This window comes from Heptranchias perlo, chromosome 18 (assembly GCF_035084215.1).
Source record: "Heptranchias perlo isolate sHepPer1 chromosome 18, sHepPer1.hap1, whole genome shotgun sequence".
Classification (NCBI taxonomy): domain Eukaryota; kingdom Metazoa; phylum Chordata; class Chondrichthyes; order Hexanchiformes; family Hexanchidae; genus Heptranchias; species Heptranchias perlo.
The window spans coordinates 16,352,455-16,376,335 of record NC_090342.1 but is presented as its reverse complement, the minus strand read 5'-3'; the positions used below and the strand labels follow the sequence as shown (position 1 = coordinate 16,376,335).

Genomic DNA, 23,881 nt, shown 5'->3' with positions numbered 1-23,881 from the left:
GGCAAGTGGATTTCTATAGCACTCATTGATCATATTTGAGAAATCGTGCCAATAAGAGATTTCAATAACAGATAGAGACTATTTGGCCCATCATGCCCAATTCTATGCTAGCTCCACATCAGAGATATCTATGCTAATCCTGAATTTCCTGCTATTTCTCCATAACCTTTAGCATTTTTCTTCAGGTATTTAACTAATTATCTCTTTAATATCATGATTGACTCAGCTTCAACTTCAATAGCTATTCATAGTAATGTATTCTATATCCTAATAACCTGCTTAAAAAATTCTATCATGTATGTATATTTAAGTTAATTTTGGTTAGCTAAGTCATAAGTGGTCCAAATTATAATTAAAATTTAACGTCACTTTTTATCATCTTTGAGTACTAGTGCTAATGAAAGCCTGTATTTCTTACTACATTGCAGACATTTTTCTATTGAGTATATGAATCTTTCATAAAATTAAATATTAAACTCTTACACTAAAAATGTCATACTCCTTGTTCCGATCCACTAACTTGTCTAGGTAAAGCAGTACATTACTTGCAGCATGCCATGGAAGAAACTCTTTCTCCTTATAAAGGTATCGTACAATCTCCAGAGGAATATTCTGTGGTAAATAACCAGCTCTAAGGCAAACACAAAAGATCAGTCAAACATAGACATATAAGTATGTGCTAATAGAAATTTTAGTGATTAAATTTCTAAGTACACTGATTATACTAAACAATTTTATGTTTCAAAAATTTCTCATGCACAAAAGGTAGGAAAACAACAATCTAATAAAATTAGAAAACACCATCAGAATCTAATCTGCAACATCATCCAGTGTATCCTTTGCCTCTCTTGCATATACACACACCAACTTTTTCTGTCTCGCATTAACATATACTCTGGGGTAACTGTCTTTACTACCTGGACGATAAGCATCACCGGATTAGAGCGCTCAGAGGAAAATCTAATTATTCATTTCTCGCCTGAAAAGCAGGCGACCAGCTGAGGAAAATCTGGCCAGGACCTTGTGCACCCATTTGCCTGCCTGAATTAATTTTCAGGCAGGCCTTTAAATGGGCACCCAGCACTCCCGCCCAAAACAGGCAGAAGGCTATTCAAATATGCAAATTGAGGTCCTATTCCTATTATAGGGCCCCGCGTGCAATTTTCTTGAAGGAATGGGCGGAGCACACACAGCAATCCCACTTTCTCCAAGCATTGAAAGGTCTAACGGACAGTCCTTAAAAGGGATCACTGGAGACATCGCCAAAAAGGTACTTATTAGAAAAATTTTTGTAGGGCCAGTAGGAGCAGCTGCTGGCCCATTCACATTCCCATCACCCCCCACCTAATCGGCATCATGCGCCTCCTCCAACAGGCTTTACCTGCCGGCCGGCTGCGTGCCATGGCCAGCTGATTTTACGACACAGGAAACTGCCAAGCTGTAGCTCAGCGCCCATTTGGCACCCGCAGCTCACTTAAAATATATTAATGAGGCCCAAACTTGAAACTGGTTTGGGCTTCCCGACTGCCACACTGGGCAGGCACTGAGGGTGCACGGCCTATATCGAGCCTGTTGGTGCCCAAGTAGAAAACATCCCCCTTAGACTCCTTGTTTCCAGAACTCTAATCTTCTTAGTGCATACACAAGCATTGGAAGGAATCTAGTGAATAGGCTGGTGTTACAGCTAATAGATAATAGAGCTCTCCATTTCTGGAACCAAATACTGCAATGCACAGTGTTAGGCATTCAATAATATATGAATTAATTCCTGTCATATTGGCCATAAGCAAGCCTTGAGGGTAGTAAAAAAAATAATTCCCCAAGAGCAACTTAGATCTCTTGTTTTAATTATACCTATGCTAACATAAAGACACAGGACTCAGTGACTGCAAACAGCCCACAAAGTTGAACGATGATATCTGTCAACCTATAAAGACCCCGGTCTATAAGCTCACACATGCTGATAGCAAAGTAAACTGACAAGAGACTACAAGTCTACATGACTAAAGCCCTTCTCAGGGGACAGTCATTGGATATTATTTACTAAATCCATAACCAATTCCCTTCATCAAGAACTAAATGCCTCTTACATATTGACATTAAACTTTTTTTTAAAGTTTTTTTTTAAAAAGGGGAGAGGTTGTGGACAACAAATCTCAATCTGTTGACAACTGAAACTGTTTTCTTGACAAAGTTTTTGCAAGATTAATGTTTTGTAAATGGACGGTGGCAAGTCAAAGAGGCCCTGAAATTATGCCACGGGATACTAATACAAGAACACTCAACACATTCATTTGAAATTGGGTTAACACCTAAAATAGCAGAGAGGAACGTCAGACAAATGCATTAAGTATTCCTACACCGATATCACATTGCATAATTTCAGGGTTGCAAAGTGATTTTAGAAAAATGCACGGAGACAATGAAATAATTAAACTTTAGTCTTTTTCTGATTTACAACTATGCGATCACAGTCCTCCATGGGATAATACTAAACTATGCTCATTGTAATATAAGCTATTAGCTTAATTTACTACTTGAATCTATTTTAGATATGGTCGGCCTATTCAAGTGTAAACAATTTTACAACACCAAGTTATAGTCCAGCAATTTTATTTTAAATTCACAAGCTTTCGGAGGCTTCCTCCTTCGTCAGGTGAACGATGTGATTTTTTTTTTTCACATCGTTCACCTGAGGAAGGAGGAAGCCTCCGAAAGCTTGTGAATTTAAAATAAAATTGCTGGACTATAACTTGGTGTTGTAAAATTGTTTACAATTGTCAACCCCAGTCCATCACCGGCATCTCCACATCATGACTATTCAAGTGTAACAAGACACCTAGATTTAGTTACCAAAAAAATCTGATCGAGATGGCAGCCTGCTAAACGTCATTCCAGCAAATCTTTGGCTAACTAATTGTATTGTAGCATGGAGAAAAACAATAACAACAAAACAACAAAAACCTTCTAAAGACTGATTGAGGTATTGTATGCAACACTTATGACCAAATACATCAAAACAGTAACTCTAGGGCAAAAGTTGCATTACAAAACCAAACATCTGATAGCTTTAATAATCCACAGGAGTATAATGATTTATGTGCACGTGCAGAACTAGAATTCCTCACCTAATTAGTCTCTCAAGGCTCAACTATCAATAGTACTGAATATGCAACCTAAAAGGAGTGAAGAACCAGCATATCTGAAATTGAGTTTTACGTGGCAGGAAGAACAAGAGCCTCTATCACTTTAAATAACAGCAACAGTTAATACACAGACAAATACAGTACGTGATCCTTACAACTCATAAATCAGTTTGTTTTAAAGCATAGCATTACTGAATGCGAGCAACTGACATGAGAGAACATAAAACAACACCAGTGCAATTAATATTACACTGATAAGTTATTTCCCCTCCTCCATTCCTAGTATTTTCGGATTCAGATTGTTTCCTTGTTTGTGTGGAGTATTAGATTAGTGTCCGTAGTTGCAGAGATTTACTGAGTTTCTAGTTTTATATTAAATACAAAGTATACCTGGCTAGGTTGAAAGCATCATCTATCAGACCTGCTCGATTGCCAACTGAGATCACCTGTCAGGGTCAACCAGAAGAAGAAACTATTTAGCACCGAGAAGCACACCAGATGCTTGTGTTTAAAACTGAATAACTAACAACAGAGCACATATTATTTACCTCAGGATTGGTCATGAGTTGTTCAATTAACAATCTCCAGTTCCTCAAATCGTAGTTAACCCTAAAGTACCCAGTCTGATTAAGGTTTCCTAAGAGCCAACTATTTTTATCCAAGGAGTTGATTCTGTGATGCTCTATCAAATAGAAAGAAAACTAAAGGTTAGTTCATTCAAAATTAACAATCAGATATCTTCCATTTGAAATAGAATGGTTTCTGCTATCCTGGCACTTATTATTTTTTATGCATCTGAGAAAGAAAGACTTGCATTTATATAGTGCCTGTCACAAGCTCAGAATGTCCCAAAATGCTTGACAGCTAATGTAAAGTACTTCTGAAGTGTAGTCACTGTTGTAACATAGGAAACGCAGCAGCCAATTTGTGCACAGCAAGGTCCCACAAACAGCAATGTGATAATGACCAGATAATCTATTTTTAGTGATGTTGGTTGAGGAATAAATACACAGGGAAGAACTCCCCTGCTCTTCTTTGAAATAGTGTCATGGGATCTTTTACGTCCACGTTTGGTAGAGCTATCCACTAATTGGATAGCTGGACCAAAGAGCCGGCAGAGGTACAATAGCATCCTTCTGTGCTGTATTATTCTATGATTCTAAGTAATTCCATAGACTGTTAAAAAGATTATTGACTAGTTTGTGTAAACAATAACCAGGAGGGAAGATCTTAACACATGGAAATATTGGGGTTAATTATAACCAGGGGCGTGTTCGAGGCAGGCGGGGTGCGGGACAGGAGAAAACCCCCCATGGGGAGCTCAGCGTGAGGCCAGGATCATTTTAACTTCCGGGCCTCATTTGAATAAAGCAGGATATTCTCCCACCAAAAACTGGCAGCAGTGACACAGGGCCGATAGACGGGAGTAGAAATCAGGTTAGGAGCCCAAGGACACCAGGGACCCAAGGGAACAATCCCCGGCAAAGTCAGCACTTGACTCTATTTCATGACCATGTTAAGTAGCACAACAGATCACAGGCTGACACTAATATAGTCATATTAAAGCCACTTAGATTTTACAGCTTCACACCACCAGAGAAAAGTGTGAAGAAAAGAATCACATGAGGATCTGGGGACAATTCATCATTTGTACTGTAAAAACAATTAAACACCAAAGGAAATATACAGTACAAGTTAGTACATCAAAATTCCTTAGCAACAGTTTGCAAGATGTGAGCCAGAAGTTTTGTAAGTTCAAAGACCAGATTTATATATTTCTACAATATTAATGTTGACAATACCTGTTTTATTATTAATCCATATCATTGTCTCTGATGACATATGGCTTAAGTTTCCTACAGCAACAGTTAGGGGGATTTCCCACAAATAGCTAGAAAAATAAAACACAGGAGGGTAGAAATTACTGTCAGCTTTGTTATTGCACAAACATTTAACCCGCTCATACCAAATTCTTCTCTCCACTATGTATAGAAGCATTATCCTGTCACACAGTAACATCACTGACAATAATTTCTGCCCTTAGATCTGTTATATAAATATGGAGTGCGAAACAATCAGAAGAGATACTTTCAAACATCTATCAGATAAATTGTGGGTAATTTGATCACACCTTTCAAATGAGTCACATTGTGCTTGAGTGTTGGCTGTGTATCCAAAATCAATTGATGATTGAAGAGGCACGTGTAGTATGATTGAGGATATCCTCATGCAGTAAATCCCTAATGTATTCTAAATTCTGGTGGTCCTAGCTTTGGAGAGCTTGTTTTAAATTTGATCAGTGTCTATCTGTTACTTTTTAATGCAAACTCACTGCAAGAGCCTGGATAGATTTGGCATACTACATAATAGTCACAAGAAAGGAGAGACCTGTGATTTGCTTAATAATAGTTTGGCTTTTTTGTTCAATTTGCTTTTCCAAACGCACAATTCCAAAAACTAAAATGCCAACTGTAAAATCCCAATTAATTTTTCAATTCCATCACTACACATAGTAATTTGTGATCTTACTGTGGATTTTACAACTCTACAAAAACACAAATAAATGCCAAAAGCAACACATTATCAGCTCGTAAAAGTGAAAATAATAACTGAACTGTAAGTACAAATAATTGTTTCCTTAAACAGAATGCAGGAGGTATTGAATTCTTTTCAAACATCAAATACAATACACGCTGAGTTCAAAGCTAATTATTTTATGTGACTTGTTTTGCCTTGGTGTCAGATCTTGCACATTGTGATGTAAATTAAGCACCCTGTGTATATCAGAGGTGCTAATACCCGAGAGCAGAACAAACTATTGGTGATGGATTTATTTGTCCAGCAACTTGGGTAAGCGCAGCATCCACATAAATTGCTGTTCTTATTGGACACATTGGCCCCAATAAGAATTCCGAGGCAGGAAGAGAGCGCGGTGGGGTTGGATTTGCGGAAAGGAAACCCGGAAGCAAGGGTTTCCTGTAGGCCCCGCCGAATTTAACGGCAGGACTTAGTTTTACATTTTTTCAACAGGTTTCCATCTGAGAGCCAGACAACTTTTGTCGGGCTGGAAGGCAGCCAGGGAATGGAGGGGGGGTGTTGGTGGTGTAGTGAGACAAACATTGGGCGGGTGGTCGGGAGGGGGGCGGGGGGGGGGGGGGGGGAAGAGTGGAACATAAGCCAGGTGGTGGTGGGAGGGAGTTGTACATCAGCCAGGTGGTGGTGGTGGGAGGTAGTCGAACATTAGGTGGGGGAGGGGGTGGGGGGGAGGAGTCGAACATCTGGCAGGTGGGGGGGGGGAGGAGAAGAGTCCAACATTGGGGTGAGTCGAACATCGGGTGAGTGATGGCATAGGGGGAGTCAAACAACGAGTGGATGGTGGGGGGATGGTGGAAAGACAAACAGTGGTGTGGAGGGGGGTGTTGAACATCAGGCGGGTGGTGGGGGTAGACAAACATCAGGCAGGTGGTTGGAAGTGGGGAGGTGGGGGGAGAAGTCGAACATCGGGGGGAGGGGTGGGGGGAGTCAGACATCGCAGGGTGTGAAAACAGGGTGGCGGTCTGGGGGGGGGGGCAGGGGAGGGGGGGGGAGAAAGCACTCCTGCTCCTCCTGGTTTTACAAGCAGTGCTGTAAAGGCACTTACCTGAAGGCCCTTCTCGCCTCCTTCCATGACAGGTTTCCCGCAGCCCGGGGAACCTGGCCTGCAGGTGTTAAAAATAAATCTTTACTTAAAATGGAGGCACGCTGCCTCCTTAAAAGATTTCACTGACTGACCCGCCACCTGAGAGCAGGTTGATCGCCCGTCCCCTGACCCACCTCCATTAAAACCGGAAGTGGGCGTGTGGGAGGCGGGTTGCCTGTTTTTTTTTAACCCCTCACCTGCCCTTGGGGGTTAAAACTACCCCCAATATCTCATCTCCCAATAGCAAATGGGTATTGTTTAAATTGTATGAATTTCAGTATCAGCTTTTACATCATGTGTCCTGTTTTCTTTCGAACTTTCCGCGCACATAAAATGAAACTAACGCTGTTACCTGTTATTTGAAAAAGCTGGATTCATAGATTTTGTAGTTAGATCAAAGATGAAATGTTCTTGGCTGATTATTAAAACGTCAACACTGGTCTCATTCCTAACAATGGTGACAACAGGATAGCCCATCTGTAATGTCCAACGGTCCATAACTTCTTTGATGTTTATGTTTTTCCCGATTTTCTGCAATGTCTTTATAAAAGCAAAAATACTGGTATTTGAGTAACAGAAGCATTGTAGATGTTTTCAGCTAAAAGTCTCAATAGCAATAGGTCACAATACCCATTATAGTAGGTTAATTCAAAAACCATCCAACCTCCACAGAAAATAGTGCAAGATTAACATATTTTATAATTTTAGAAATAATTAATAAAAGTCTGCAGAATTATGGCTACATATATCATAAAATACATATCAGGGTTATGCTGAACAGTGCAAAATAAACTACTCCTTATGAGGCTTAAATAACTTACACATACTCGCAGCGCGTTCTGTAGACCACTATCACCTTATATTCACCACTCCATATAATATGCTTCTCTCCTGCAGCATGCAGTGAATACATGATTCAACAGCACTACATTTCAAATCACATGCTGCAAATCCAAGATGCCACCGTATTTTGCTGATCACTGTGACCTCCATCAATGCAACAAAAAACCTCTGCTGAAATGATAAAACCTGTTCACGTTTCACTTGAATTGTAGAATGACAAAGGTTAGAGGGCGATTCAAAGGCTAATTGCGTGCCAGGGTCGAGATAATGTTGATAAGGTGCTTTTGCCATTTGATGTATTTCTACCTTGTAATATGTGCTAGCCTATGTATTATTCAATAAATAATGCTAATGGAGCTTGTGGTGATTAGTACCAATGTTCCCATATTAACAAAGATAGCAGGATATCATATACGTAATACTCAGTACAATGTTGGCACAATTATAGTTCAATTCAGACTAGCCCCATAATCCATAACACTTTAAAAAAAAATTACCTCTGAAAGTTTGTTCCACAGGTCATTTCTTCCTGCATTACCATACATGTGTGCAGTCAAAAAATCCTAGATTGGACAAAGAAAAAACAGAGTTGAGAAGACCCTCGATCCATGGCTGGACAAATAATTGACTCTACGGAAAAATAGCAATTGTGTTAAGTTTTGCACCGTTGGTAGTGACTTTACTTGTGGCCACAAATACTTCAAAACTATTAAGTCAAATAATCTTATTTCTTGACACTGAAATTCTTCCACGTGAAATCTCACACTAGGAGCAATATTTACCCACATTATCCTAAAAGCTAAATCTGGAGATCTGGCCAATCCCAAGTTACCTGTAATCCTACCAGTTTCATATTTCTCGTGTCTTCAAAGCCATTTAACTAATTTATGTGACAGCTTCAAAGGCAAAGAGCTCTGTGAAGAGCGGAATTCCGCAGAAAATATAATACAGTAGAGCCAAAGAAAAGCCTGCTCTACTGAAGGGCTCTTTCGGAATTAATTGGTGTGATGGGAGAGTGAATTGTTCTTTCCAGATCCATAATGGTCACCAGTACATAGGAAAGGCAATGGTGTACCAGGCAATATGTTACTACCAGGCTGAACAAATGTAGCCCCGATTTTAACCGGGGTGAGGGGTCAGCGTGCAGCCAGCTAGGCGAGCATCAGGCTCGGGCCATTTTAACTCCCAGGTCTCATTTAAATAAGTCAGGTCCAACTTTTAACACCATGGTCGCTGGCAGCAGGAAACATCCCTGTTCATTTCTCCTAAATGACTGGGATAAATTGTACCTTCTCCCTTCAGGCATCGCTGCCTGCTGGAATAATAGAATCAGCGAGTCTACCCTTACATAAGGATTGTTCTGATCACCATGTGCGACGACAGTGTTAATCCATTCATAAAGGTGTGGATGATATTGCTATAAATACCATCCTTATGAATGTATTTTGAAGGTCGCTACAGTTACTTCCCCAACTATGTCAAACAGTTTGACTTGAATGTGAAATTGTGATGTCAGCTAATTTTGATAAAAACTTTAATATAAAGGGGAGTAAATGGTGGGTAATGCTGAAATATCAAACTACCAAACCATAACAGTTGCAGAATATAAATAACTTAAAATTCTTGTTGGGCGCTCCTACCTAATGCATCATATCCTCCTATATTATACATGTGAAAAAAAGAGATTTCTGTATTTTATGTTATACAATTTTGAAGTAACTAGAGTCAAAATGAAAGTTGATTTCCCTTTCCCAATTTTAAAATAGAGGTCTGGAGATGAATGGACTACAGGACCAGGTCAGTTAATTGATCTATAAATTGGTCAGGATACAAAAGCCTTGTATTCGTTGTTAATTATGTTGTATTTGGCCAAACCATTAACAGGTCCTGAGTAATAAAACAACGTAAGAAAAGGAAGGAAGGGAAGGAAAGAAAGAACTTGGATTTATATAGCGCCTTTCACGTTATCCCCGGGCGCTTTACAGCCAACAAAGTACTGTTGAAATGTAGCCACCGTTGTAATGTAGGAAACCTAGTGTAGGTGAACATCTACTCCTTAATCGTTCGATACAATAGTGTCCATTGTGTCCTTGATCATGGTTAATTGACAGCCATAGCCTTTGTTCTGAAATATATACTAGGGACTTCTCGTTATTTAGTTCAATTTAGAAATAGAACTCAACTGAATTCCATGGATTGGTCATTTGCACCATCCACGTGCAATCTCACACTGTGAAGGCCTGCTTCATCCAAAAACATTTGGTACGTTATCAAGCGATGTAAGAAATATATTCCAAAACGGGTATTGTGGGCGGATTCTATCTTTAACGTCATGAGAATTGTACTTTTATTATCTCAGTCTTAATACTTCTGTGTATTATATACTACTTGTAAATAAATCTGACTACTGGTTTCAGGTGCACCTTGGTCTAATGATGTGGTGTGTTCCACCCTTCAAATTGAGCACGGGCAACCCATGTGATCTCCAGTAGCCAATGTCACAATAAAAGGGGTAATTGTTGATCCTGTACATGCCATCCTAGAGACAGCATGTTTAAAAGCACAGATTTCAGTTTATAGGAGACTTGGTCTGCTTCGGGGAAATGCCTTTTAGCCTTGAACACAAGATAAAATTGTTGGGAGAAAGCCCGAACTGCAACAATGCATAGTCACAGTTCCTTAATTTTAGTTGACACTCATCTTTATTATGTATATAATATATTCATTAATGCATTTTAATTAACAACTGAGTTGTTCCAGGAGTGTTTGGCCATATGCTGAGACACATTGTGTTAAAAATTTTAAAAACATTCCCTGCACAGCCAGCAGAAAAAACAAATTGCTCTCTGCTATTATAATTACACTGCAGGTGAGCAGCAATTTACTTCTACTGATTATTACACATGGTAGAGAAACATTAACAATTCTTAACTTATGCTCAGAATGGTTTAGACAGAATAATGCTAAACGTCGTGTATTATCAACAGCATTCATCAATTTTTAGCTCTCAAATGCAAAACATTTTACTGATTCAGATTATCTGCAGAACACTAAGTAATTGAAATAATGATCTCAGTGTACAATATAAATGGGTTCAGATTACTAAACTTATATGAATAAGAATGATATTTCTAAGCACATTGCTGTAATGCTTCATCTAGCCAGAGCATCATTAAAGAACAATGTTTATTAAATAGTCCTTTCACACTATAAAATACTGATGGCATATTCAGTATACTTAATTTTACTTCCTTTTCCATTTTGGCACCCACTGCCAGTTAAATCAAATATACAAGAGCCAAATTAAGTAAACCAGACTAATGGAGAAAAATTGCTATGTGAGCTGCGTTCAGCACAAAAGTGATGTTAATTTAAAGTGGAAAAGACCATTTTATACTCCAGGCACCTTTTGGGCTAGACTTAGCTCCTAATCGCCTTCTACTGTACACCAGCAATGTACTTTAATCCCAACATCAAAAGAACACTTTTGTGCACCAGATAATTTTTCAATTTCCCACACCAACTATTCTGATGGCTTCTGAAGGGAACTGCCAATTTAGTGATAACCTGTGCCAAAGAGTTTACTATTGCAGACTGCCTAGACTTATTTCATCCCATCACTCTGGGTTGGATTCAAACCTAGGTCCCCGAGATGAAAGGAGTGTGCTGATCTACTGAATCATGCAGTCCCCACAGCTCCCAGAAGACATTAGCTGGAGGTCAGGTTTTATGAATATACGGTCATATATTCCAAGTTTGGGGGTATGGGGGGGGGGGGGAGGGAGGTTGGAGGTAACTGAAGTTTTTTTTTAAGGGTTGAGTTCAGTTGACTCCAAGATGACATGCCTAGCAATGGGAGATTGGAAGTAATTCAATCATCTGCAGCAAACTTGGTAGTCCTGTACCTGATCCAGGCAGATGTGCAGTATTCCAAGACATTGATGATTGACTAGCCAGCCAGCTCATTGATGGATCCTGGAGGGATAGACATGTCACTGGGTAGTGAGATCCTCTCTATTTGGCTCCAAATAATACTACAAGCATGGGAAAGCACTGTGCTGGTATGCTACAGGGTTTTAGATATTTAATCTCCAGCGGTACCCCTACACACACTTGGGGGTCCCTAAACCCAGGCTCTTATCAACCTGAGACTAAATTTTCTTGGCTTAGTTAAGTGCAGTGTATTCTTATGGGGAAAGAGTGTGCACTTCACAAAATGGAAACTCTACTTTGATTCCTCAGTAATTTGGTTTGGAGAATCTTAAACATGGTGGTGGGTTTCCAGGTGTATCAGAAACTTGGCTGACCAAAAGAAATTGTAATATCATAAAGTTTTGGCTCGCATTTCCATGTAGGTACAAGATATACTTCAAAATAAGAATTGCATTACCAAGGAACTGTATTACTGTGCAAGGGATTAGAATTGTACCACAACTGTAAATGTCTCTTTAATTTCTTTTTTCATAGCCTTTAAGAGTTTGATGTAGACACAAATGCATTGAATACTGTTTGAACACATGGCCGGCGCATTCCCACACTGAGAGTAAGATTCCAGTTGTATCCAGAGAAGAGGTCCTCTCTCAAGACTAGGCAATGTGGGCATTGGCCCGACTTCCACTGGCAACAAATCCGCTGACCGACCTTGGATTTTTTTTTTATATGGTCAGCCAGGTCACACGACCCACCCAGAAATCCTTCTTCCTTAAATTATTACCACCATCATTAGCACCAGTCCATGTGCATTTTACCAGTAAATAGCTCTTACTGCCATGGACCTAGTGGTTCCAATAGAATATTCCTACTACTAATGGAACCAGTGATTTTCGAAGTGTCTCCCACAGTCCAGCACCTTCTAGCCACCTGTTTTGACCTGTGTGAACCCTGAGCCCACCAAGATAGCCAGTGGGGTTTTTTAAACATATTCTTTTTTTTTCCACACACCTTTCTCTACAATGGGTTAAGGCCTACTTAACAAAAAAGGTCAAACAGAGTGGCTGCAGAGTGCCACCTTTTAACAAAAGAAAAATCAACTCTTATCTTGTTTATTATTAAGAGCCCACACAAGAGTTCCACAGGACAAAAGTCCAAAAATACAAAGCTGGAAGTATCTTCGTGGGGTGGGAGGAAACCCTACAAAAAATGACTATGCTTAGATTATAAATTATATCACATTCAGTTGCATTTTACCACACAGCGTCAAATGTATGACATCTGAAGTTAAGAAATGGCAGTCAGTCAAATGCACCATGTACTTTAACAGGACATACTACTGCACATGCTAATTATTGTATCTCTCTTCTTGGCAGGTACTGCCCTTTAACAATAGAAGTATTTTGGACTGCAGTATATGCAGCAAATTTAAAATAACGTCTGCACCACCCACAATAAACACTCCTTAAAAGCTGAATACTTTTTTTAAATCCTTAAAAATTATAAAATCTTAAAGTTACCAACATTCCAAGCACTCTCCAAACCTAGGTTATTTGTATTTTTATACTTTCATTCGGAAACATGTACAACACATACCTATATCAGTAAAGTATATACAACATTGTAAAACCATATTTAATCATATATAAAATATGCCGTTTTCATGACTTCTACCCACCTGTAATCCTATTTGAAATATATTCTGTCCCATAAAGTTAGCCACCATTCGAATCAATGCAGCACCCTAGGAATTAAAATTAAAGATTATTTTAATTAAAATAAATTACCTGAAAGCCCGACTCTAAACAGGAATCACCTCAATTATGTTTTTTTGCACACCTGTATTGTTTTAACAGAAAACAACTGCTGGTCACTTTAGTATTTTCTTCTGCCCTCTTTTAGTGTGAATTTCCATTTGTTCTTAGACGACCCACCGATGTTTAATGGTTTGTGATGGGGAGCGCGCAGGACTCCATGCGTTCAATCTATGATGCCCTGCACCTGCGGGAATCCAGCAATGTGGACAAATCCCAGTGCTTTCTTCCTGAGTGTTAGCCTCTATGGGGAAGCTAATGAACTTGGTGCCTCACAATCAGTGGATCAGTGACCTGCCGGATCACCGTGTGCACTGCAAACTGATTGATGTGGGCAATGTCACCAGAAGCAGTTTGGAAGGAGCCAGAGGCATAAATGTTTACAGCCTTCACTGCCACAGGTAGTGCAGTGCATGCCCTGGTGTTGGGCTCCAATTCTCACTCAGGTAAGTGACTGTCTCCCTGTTGAAGTGCAGCCACCTTAAACACTGAGGTTCAGATACGATATTTTACTTCTGAAGACCTGCATGCTGTAAGGCCTCCTGCGCCCTTGACTCCTTCGCCCTCTTTTTGCAGCCTCTGCAAGTCTTTGCTGCCTTCCTTGCTGTTGCACTTCCTCCTGATTTGGCAGCCTCACGGATAAGTCCAGCAGAGTTATACAGCACGGATAGAGGCCCTTCGGCCCTATGTTCAGCAATTGCAAATAAGCATTAAGCAAATCCTGGAGTTCAGGATCTCCATAAACTCTCTCTTCCAAAGTATGGCACACCCAAACAAGTTTTTGCCGAAGCAGCCAAAAACTTGGCCCAAAAGCACCCTAGAAGCCTAAAATGACCAGCCACAGAGTGACCTAAATGGTAATGAGGATGACTTGCTGATCAGCCATGATATAATTGAATGGCGGAGGAGGCTTTAGGGGCTGAATGGCCTACTCCTGTTCCTAATGTTCCTTTAAATAACGCTTCTGAAGGCTGCTTCCCCTCTGCTCCCGCCATGATTTGCTGGGCGGGTTTAGGAAGTGACGTCTTAGGCGCGCACGGACACCAATTTCTCAAAAGGGTCCTGGTTCGTGCACAGGACCTTTATTAACATATATTAATGATCCTGCATTCAGTTCAGGCGGTCGTTAGGGTTTTTTAAACCAGTGCCTAAACCAATATGGCTTCGGAAGCACTTCCGGCACCGTTCCAGCATAGGACATCACGCTGCAAAATTCAACTACGTGGTGCCCATTTTCGACCCAGAGAACGGACAAAATGCACATGAATTTCTACCCCACTATTTCTGCTTCTTTGGGCCGGAACTTGCTGAAGCAGGGCACCTCGTGGCGTATGCTTCAGCTCAAAATTTTGTGTGCCCAAACTTGCTGTAAGTGCAAGCTGAGAATGTCGGGCAAGGGCAACGAGGCACCTAGACCTTAGTGAGTGTTGGGACCAACCATCTATCTCCTTAACCAATGAGATTTAAGGATTGTGAAATAAACAGAGGAACGACTGAGAAGGAGGGTGAAGGAGGATGTACCAGGTACAGAATGAGAAATAAGGAGGGTCAGAAAGATTGGATTAACAGAGAGAAAAAATACTTTTTAAAAAAATCTCCAACAACTCACTACCTGAAGGAATGAGACGCCACAGTTTAAATTGTTCACTTTCTGGGTCAGAGGTTGACTGGCAGTCATTATCAATTATCACATCATTAAAAATGTACGAACACTATTAATTACTGGACTTAACTTTCTGTGGCAAGTTTAATGGGCAATTAATGTGCAAATCCAGCAAGTTCTTAAAAATAACGGGGAGGCTAAGGACGAGATGCTGTTTGTGTGAAGCTAACAGCAGAGCGGCGTAAATCAACCAGCAAGTTCTGGAGTTTTGCTACTCACGACGTATTTCTTAATCCCCTGAACTTGCTGGCCAATTTGCACGTTAATAACGGCCATTATCTTTTTCAGCAAGTTCTGGCCCCATGTCTTGTTTCAACTGAAACCAACTCTTTCCTTCACCAATGTTTGTTGGTAAACATCAACTTCAACAGTGCACAGAAACTCAGAAGTCTACATGAGTGTAAAGCTATGTTTCAACATCTAGAAAAGTCAATTTCGGCTCCATATGACATATTAATCTCCAGTGAAAAGTGCTTAAATATTCTTTTGCCGTTCAAACAGCTGCCAGCCACAGCACCTTCTTGTATGCAATCCAATCAAAAACTCTGTCAATGTCTGCTGCTTGCAGGACCTCCTGGGATATTGGGTGAGAGCTCGCCAGGCCATCAAGTAGCATCACTTCATGAAGGTCATCTGTCAGGAATCGCTGTTTCTCCTGAAATATTCACACAAATGCCAGATCACATCTCCATGGATTCAGTCAATCGAACAAGCCTTATCAGCATTTAAAACACATTAAGGTCCTTCTCTAAATTAAATAGCTGGGGAAAAAAATGAAGTTAAAAAGCAAGTAACAAAATCTCAGTGAATCACAAATTTGTTATTTTGACTCAAACGTCATCATCAAGCAAAAATCTTCGCTAACGCAATTTACACATTAACCTGCTTTACATTTCATAGGTTACAAAAGCAAAATGAAAGATGCTTTTAATGAGCAGGAAACACACTCTGGATTTTAGCACTGAGGGGAGGATTCCAAATCTTATTGCAGAAACGTTAAAAAAGTGTATGGATTTAGTTCAAGATAAACAGCGTAAGCTACAGCAAACCAACACTGTATTTTGCCTGCAGTTCTTGGGTGGAAGTACAATGAAATCAATAGAAATGAAAACTAGGCAGTTTCTATAATTTGCAGGTGATCTGCAACGCCAGGACAGCAAGTTGCAAATCTACCCCAAAGTTTATAAATATATTTTATTAAATATGTATACAAAACATGAAAAGGCAACACATTTTTTTAAACTTCTAACTGCAAGCTAAAAGTACAGTTCTTACGGTAAAGACTAGTACTGAAATATTGCTTTGGGAATCAAAAACTTAATCATGCATCCTTTGAACATCATTTGTTTTTACAAAAAAAGCACATTAATGGGATGTCTTCCTAACAAATTTCACACTTAATGGTTCAAGTAATTATAGTAGAACAGGCACTAACAGTGCACTTGCGTGCACTCTAGATTATACCTTGCAGCATTGTTATAAATAGAGTGCCTCTGATTCTGTCAGAAATATAGCTGGTTAGTGAGCTGCGTAATGAACTGTGGATCATCGGCAAAAACACGGGCGATTAACTTACCATATTAAAGTCTGGATAAAGGTAATCAGTACCAACATATTCAAAATAGTGAGCAAATCCCTCCTTTAACCACACATCCTCCCACCAAATAGGAGTCACAAGGTCACCGAACCACTGAGAATAGATAAAAGCAATTTAGACATAAAAACAGAGCAACAGAATGCCCAAAAAACTCCATAAGGTTGGAAACAGAGCTTAAAATTGTGATTACAAAATGGTTATCCGATTCAGTTTTTATACCTGATGGCAGATTTCATGTACGACAACCATGGTGACATCAAGTAAATAGGGAATGGACGAGATTCCAGGATCCAGCAAAATCCACTGCTCTACAAACACACTCAGTCCCCAATTTTCCATAGCGGCATATGGGTATTTAGGCACCGCTAACAGATCTGTCACAAAAGAATACAAGCAATTTGGGGTTTTTGCACAGTTGTACCACGTTTTGTCAAGAAATATTTATGTCTGTTTTCTAGTAGCTGTTCCAGTACATTAGTATGTACTATATTAACATACATCAAATGCATTGATTTTATGCCACCACCTCTCCCAGCAGTTAGCGTGACTAGTTATTTTCTTTCCCTTTGCCTTTCTTAAGTTTACCTGCGCCACATGTCATCTCTATCTAACAGGGTAGCAAACCTGCTCCCAAACCTCTTCCACATCTACTGTGAAACCGTTTACTGGGAGGTGAGCGAGAGCTATCAGAGGATTGCTTTGTTCTGATTTTTAAGTGAGAAAGACGTCGGGGGCAATTTTAACCTAACCCGCCCGTCAGGAAACTGATGGAATCAAGTGCAAAGCTGGTTTTACACCCCGTCCAATTTTACTCTCTACTGACGTCAATGGAAGTAATATTGGGCTGGGTATAAAATTGGCATTCCACCCGATCCCGTGGATTTCTGGCCCGGCAAACTCGGTTAAAATGATCCCCATCGACTCTTTAGCCTTGAAAGTAGTTGAATGTGAAGGGACCTTATGGAGATATATGAGATACTAATTAAAATACAGCATGTTAATCCTGAGCGCTATTGCCTGAGACCTATTAACTATGACTTCGACAAATGGACATAGGTATGAACTGGGTACCAAGCAAGGGCAAGGGGTCAGGAAGCATTTCTTCATATAAAGAGTGATCAATGCCTAGAACAGACTTTTGGTTATAAGAGTGGGGGCAGAAAAAAAGTCTGGAGTTACTCAAAAAGCAGATGAGGGGGTAAGAAAGCAAGGGTAGGGGTATCGTAGGTTTCTATGGGAAGGCCAGCTACATGGGCCAAATAGCTTGCCTCATCTGTACTTATCTTTGTGATCTTTGTCTTTTCCCCCCAATGGGAAAGTGCTTCCGGTTTGCTATATCTCGCAGCAGCATGACTGAGATAAGGAACTCAGCTTGTGAAAAATTGTGGGAATAAAACCCATTTTAGTGTTGGTACTCCAACACACTGCAGCAAGATTAAGTTTACTATAAAATCAGCTGCTGGAAGTAAAGTCCCCATATATGTACATGTATGTAAGAACATAAGAAATAGGAGCAGGAGTAGGCCAATCGGCCCCTCGAGCCTGCTACGCCATTCAATAAGATCATGGCTGATCTGATCCTAATCTCAAATCTAAATTCATGTCCAATTTCCTGCCCGCTCCCCGTAACCCCTAATTGCCTTTACTTCTAGAAAACTGTCGATTTCTGTTTTAAATTTATTTAATGATGTAGCTTCCACAGCTTCGTGGGGCAGCAAATTCCACAGACCCACTACCCTCTGAGTGAAGAAGTTTTGCCTCATCTCAGTTTTGAAAGAGCAGCCCCTTATTCTAAGATTATGCCCCCTAGTTCTAGTTTCACCCATCCTTGGGAACATCCTTACCGCATCCACCCGATCAAGCCCCTTCACAATCTTATATGTTTCAATAAGATCGCCTCTCATTCTTCTGAACTCCAATGAGTAGAGTCCCAATCTACTCAACCTCTCCTCATATGTCCACCCGCTCATCCCCGGGATTAACCGAGTGAACCTTCTTTGTACTGCCTCGAGAGCAAGTATGTCTTTTCTTAAGTATGGAGACCAAAACTGTATGCAGTATTCCAGGTGCGGTCTCACCAGGTATATACACGAGCGTTTAGTGGTAGCACCTGCATTGTTTCCAGGCACTATGGATGGATCAGTAAACTTTCTACTTCACATCACCAAAGTGAAATGTTGCCTAGAAAAATTATCAGGCATTTACACACAGCAAATTCTGTATGAGGAACGTATGATATTGTACATGGGCAATTCATTGATGGAACTTTTTCACAAGTATGAAACCCTATAAGTTATAAACACCACAGCCATGTACTCCTGCAATTTCATTAACAGGTCACCAATTATGGAGCTAGAAAAGGCATTCTCCCGTTTTTCATAAAAAGAGGAATTTTAAGCCCATACAATGTGGGGGGGGGGGGGGGCCTCCTGGATGCACTTTGTTTCAGCACGAGTTCTAATTGCTAAGGCAGAAGGTAGACAATTTGCTAATCCACCCACATACTCCAATAAAGTCTCGGTATGCCTCAGTGCTGATGTCAAAGATAAATTAAAAATGCAATTGGATTTACGTGACTGTTGTTAAGGTGTCACAAAATACTATATGAAAAATATTAGGAAAGAAAAGCTTTTACTTATCTACAGACTTACCAAATCCGTGCTACACTTTCTCATAAATTCCTTGAAGAACTTACGTGCATTTAAGATGCTATTTTGTGATTAAAAAGTTCAAAACATCTGTTTCTTTATTTTTAAATATAGAACATTAGAAAGTAGAAATTTAAAAATAATACATTCAGCTATTTCACTCAGTGTTCAGGAGCATAGGAACGAGCCTGTTCTCCCTTTCAATTCGATCATGGCTGATCTGTATCTTAACTCAATCTACCCGCCTTGGTTCCGTAACTTTTAACAACCTTGTCTAACAAAAATCTACCAATCTCAGTTTTGAAATTTTCAATTGAGCTAGCCTCAACAGCTTTTCGGGAGAGAGAGTTCCAGATTTCCACTTTATGTTAAGCATCTGCTCATGGATGTAAGCAATAAGGAAGTGAGAAGTGCTGAATGGGTGGGCTTTTCTTGACCCTATTTTTATTTCAAAATAAATATCTCCTTCATTTTCAATGATGGTAATATTTGATGTGGGGCAGCCTGTTTCTGATATTTCCCCTCACAATTGCTCTATTAAGTGGATGAATAAGCCCTCAACTCAGCTGCTTGGGGTAGGTTAATGATTTAGGAGTCTAGCTTTAAGAGCTGTTTATGTACAAGGATTGAGGCTCAACCATATTGTTTAACAGGAACATCATGACTGAGCTGAATGCTTTCCGTCTTTCCCTTCACATGGGAATGCTCTTTTATTTTTCTATTCTAACGTGGGACTGTTTACAGATGTACTCAGTTGAACTTCATCAGAAAATGGTATCATGTAAATCAGAAGCATTCTGTGACAAACTTTGCCAACATAATACTTTAACGTAAGACTGTATTGAATATAACAGGGTAATTCTATGAAATCATGCTCCCAGCGGGGAACCTTAGCCGAGAAATTTGGGCATGCTTTTTATTTCCAGATTTTTAAAACTGAATTCAAATTCTCAAACTGCCATGGTGGATTTGAACTCACGTTCTCTGGATTACTCGTCCAGTACAATAACTACTATACTACTATACTATTGCCAGTACACATCCTCTACCACTCAGAGCCTTCACCCAGCTCCTTACCTATCATACTCTTTCTCTCTTAGCATCTGGATATCAGGGGAAGTCATTTCTGCAAAAGACAACCTCTAAACACTTGAGCACCTAATTTACTCAAACCTACTCCGGCAACTCAAAGTTCTTGCTGAAGGGCTATTGCTCGTGTTCAAGACACCATTTAGAGTGAAATTGCACATCCCCATCTTATCATCATGGGATACGTGCACTCATATTGAGAATGATGCCGTGACACTCCCATGCCTTTTAATATTGTCTCCCCTTCCAAAGGAAAAGCAGACAGGAAAACCTGTGGGAGAGGGTGAAGTTGGAAGCAAGGTAGCAGAGAAGATAGGTAAGAGCTTGGAAATGCTCATCCTAGTTTTGTGTTTTCTCAAAGCATTGCCAAGCCCTTACACTCAGCTGCTATTTTGTCAAGGGGCAATGTCATTGATAGTGCAGCTAAACAAGTTCTTGTGTTTCAGATCACAGAGGGTCCTTGAGGAAAGGGCCAACCACAATGATGACCACCCAGGTACTACCACTAGGGACTCTGCTGCCAGATACACATCCTCTTCCTCACCAACTTCATCACGGCATCTTACTTGTGCAAGCACCAGCAGAGGCGCCAACTCAGGAAGAAGTAGCTGGAGAGTCAGAAGGGTTTTCATCAGGTGAGGCACTGGGCACTGGTGAACATGAGTAGCTGGGAGTGGAAAAGAGGAAAAGTAATGTTTCCCCACAGTGGGTGGAAAAATGACTGCCCTCAGCTGAAAAGCCTAGGGAACCAGAACTCAGGGGCCTTGACTTCAAAAGGGCTATGATTAGGGAGTATCAATGTCATGTTCAGGCAATAGAGAGGGTTTCCACACATATGATTGAGATGATGGACAAATGGGAGGTGTCCACTACCCACATCTGCAACACATTGCAGGAAGTTTCCCCAAGACCTATAGGATACCCTGGAGACTGACAGCTCGAGAGCTTTCTGCGGTATCAAGACACCAGGAACAGTTTGAAGGACATTAGTGGCATTCAGCGTGGCAGCTACCAATGTTTGAATAGATGCCTGAATGCCATACATTCACAGGGCTTCCAAGATCTGGATGGGATTATTCAGTCCACAGTGATACTGAGCAGTAGCTCATCTGAGCCTGTCTCCAGCACCAGTGAGCTGCAAGAAGTGGGCACAGGTGTCACTATTTCTCTGGAGAGTGTTGTTGAGCCTACTGCCTTAAGGCCCTCTCCAATGCCTATACACGAGGGAACTTCAGACATGGGTCTGGTCTCATTTGCATCAGCTTTATCCCTGAGACAAGAGAAACCTCAGGCTTTGATACTCCAGGGGTACAATCCCAGTCACCCACAGCTCATCTTCATCTCGCTCAGGGAGCACCTCATAGCAGCAGTAGACTAGGAACCAGAGTAAATAAGTTACTTAGCACAAAAGGGCAGTCACAGTATTAAGTCGTCGTTGAAGAAAGGGAGAATTGATTTTGCTGGCACTTCATGATGACTGTTGCTGTTTAAAGTAAAGTCAACTTGATCACAAAGGGTTCAGGGTGGTCCCCAGCCAGTTTTATACTGGTATAAATGAGTGATAATGACAGGAAATAGGGCTGGTGCTTTCATCATTCACCTGTAATGATGACAGAACATTAGACTGGCACTAAAGTGGGTGGGGAACAAAATTAGAATTAAGGTTTAAAGAAATAAACTGTCCCTGAAATATTGTGGGATATAATGTATGAGCTTTTTTCAAATTCCTCTGAAACTTCTCGCTCCATTATTTTTGTAGAGACATTAAATCAATCCTTTTAAAAAGACTATTGCCCCTGCTGAAATAGATCAGAGAGGGATTTCAGATGAATGTGTTAAGCGTTTGTATGCCAATATTTTGTGGCATGTTTTCAGGGCCATTGTGTATCCAAGCACTTATACTGGATCAAAAACAACCAGGCAGACATGCTGCTTTCCAGACAGTACGGTGATCGCTGGAACTTTCAACTTGGGTGGGGGTGTAAAACTGGTGATATCAGATCGGCACCGGTTATACATCTCTCCTGATTTCCACCACCACCCCCGTCCCCCACTGAAGTTGAAAGTTCCACCCACTATCTTTATACATCGCTTAATTGGAAGGTGATATTTTGCAAGGCTGCACTTGTGGCATAGAGCTTCAATGGACTGGAATCCTAGATCAGAGATAAGTCTATAACACTATGGGGTTGATTATGCAGTCTGCACTCCTGTCTAGCAAGGCTCCACACCAGGAGCACAAGCTTGCAAAATTACCCCAATAGTGAATTCAAAAACTCCTACAGTGATATACATGTCACATTTGACACAAATTGGTTTGTGGATTTGGTCTTCTGGCTGCAGCAGTTTATGTAGTAAATCCATAGTGCTGTAAGACAGCCTTCAATAAATAGGCAGCTAAGTATAGATGAATCGATGAATTCAGCAGTGGTTGCCATGTCAACTGGAAAATAAACTGAAAGGTCATTATTTATCAGTAAGATTCAACTTGGTCAAAAACATCTTTAAGTACACGCTGTGCAACTCCAATGTATTTAAGTATTAACATTTGCCTGTGAAGTTTGGGCATGGCAAAGTCTCAAAAAACTGTCATCGTAGCAAACAGCCTAAAGGTATCTTATGAAAAGCAAATGTAACAGCATTCATGCATCCCAGCCACTGGCTCTTTGGATGGACTATAGCATCTCACTGTCTGAGCAACACAAGTCCTCATTGCATTTGCTACTTTTTTTTAAATGAATTTTATTATTTCGCAGTGGCACAGTGTTTACTTTCACAATTTCAAGTATTCAGATATTGGATTAATGGCTTTTCTGACTTTGTTAAATTTAGCAAAGTTAGTTCCTCCTTCCAAAGCACCAGGAATGGATGTTTACAGCAAAGTCAAGTTCAACATCTATTCTCCTTCCCCTCCGCCCCCATCACCAATATTTTTATCTTTTATTTAGCAAACTGGAACGGCAACATGTGCTAAAAAATATATAATTTAATGTTACTGAAACATTAGACAGCTTAGTGCTATAGGTCCATTGTGTGTCAGTAGAGGTACCGCTGAACTGTAATTTGCATAGTGTTCACTGTTAATATCAGGGTTTCCATCCTACAAAGCCTGATATTAACAGTGAGCACTGAAGCTGATTCTAAATTTGCTGCTCCAGTCTTGCCAATTACATTCAACACATCACAGTTACAAAGTCGATCAGACGACACAATGTATTCCATGTACTACTGTATACACGGATAAGTTGCCTGCATTGCTGTTTGAATCAACGTAAGGAGATAAGCATCTATTACGTTCATAGCCACTTCCTTGCTGATTTCATAGAAATTTCAACATTTTGAAATATGAAAAATGAGCAGCTCAGATGCTATTTCCATCCTTTAGAAGACAGGAATACCATGGAATCTTCCAACGCAGGAGAAGGCCGTTAGGCCCATTGTGCCTGTGACGGCTCTTTGAAAGAGCTATCCA

The 23,881-nt window shown here is 40.3% G+C and overlaps 1 protein-coding gene across 1 annotated transcript in view; it reads right to left on the bottom strand.

Moving 5' to 3' along the window:
• Positions 1 to 23,881, bottom strand: part of LOC137334626 (thyrotropin-releasing hormone-degrading ectoenzyme-like) — a 102,864-nt gene that overhangs the window by 23,648 nt on the left and 55,335 nt on the right. Inside the window, exons 5-14 of the mRNA XM_067999446.1 lie at positions 16,892 to 17,046; positions 16,652 to 16,765; positions 15,593 to 15,730; positions 13,277 to 13,342; positions 8,166 to 8,231; positions 7,178 to 7,365; positions 4,949 to 5,037; positions 3,695 to 3,828; positions 3,537 to 3,592; positions 484 to 631 (exon numbers count right to left, since the gene is read on the bottom strand). Coding sequence (XP_067855547.1) covers positions 484 to 631; positions 3,537 to 3,592; positions 3,695 to 3,828; positions 4,949 to 5,037; positions 7,178 to 7,365; positions 8,166 to 8,231; positions 13,277 to 13,342; positions 15,593 to 15,730; positions 16,652 to 16,765; positions 16,892 to 17,046 — 1,154 coding nt within the window. The remainder of the gene's footprint in view (positions 1 to 483; positions 632 to 3,536; positions 3,593 to 3,694; positions 3,829 to 4,948; positions 5,038 to 7,177; positions 7,366 to 8,165; positions 8,232 to 13,276; positions 13,343 to 15,592; positions 15,731 to 16,651; positions 16,766 to 16,891; positions 17,047 to 23,881) is intronic.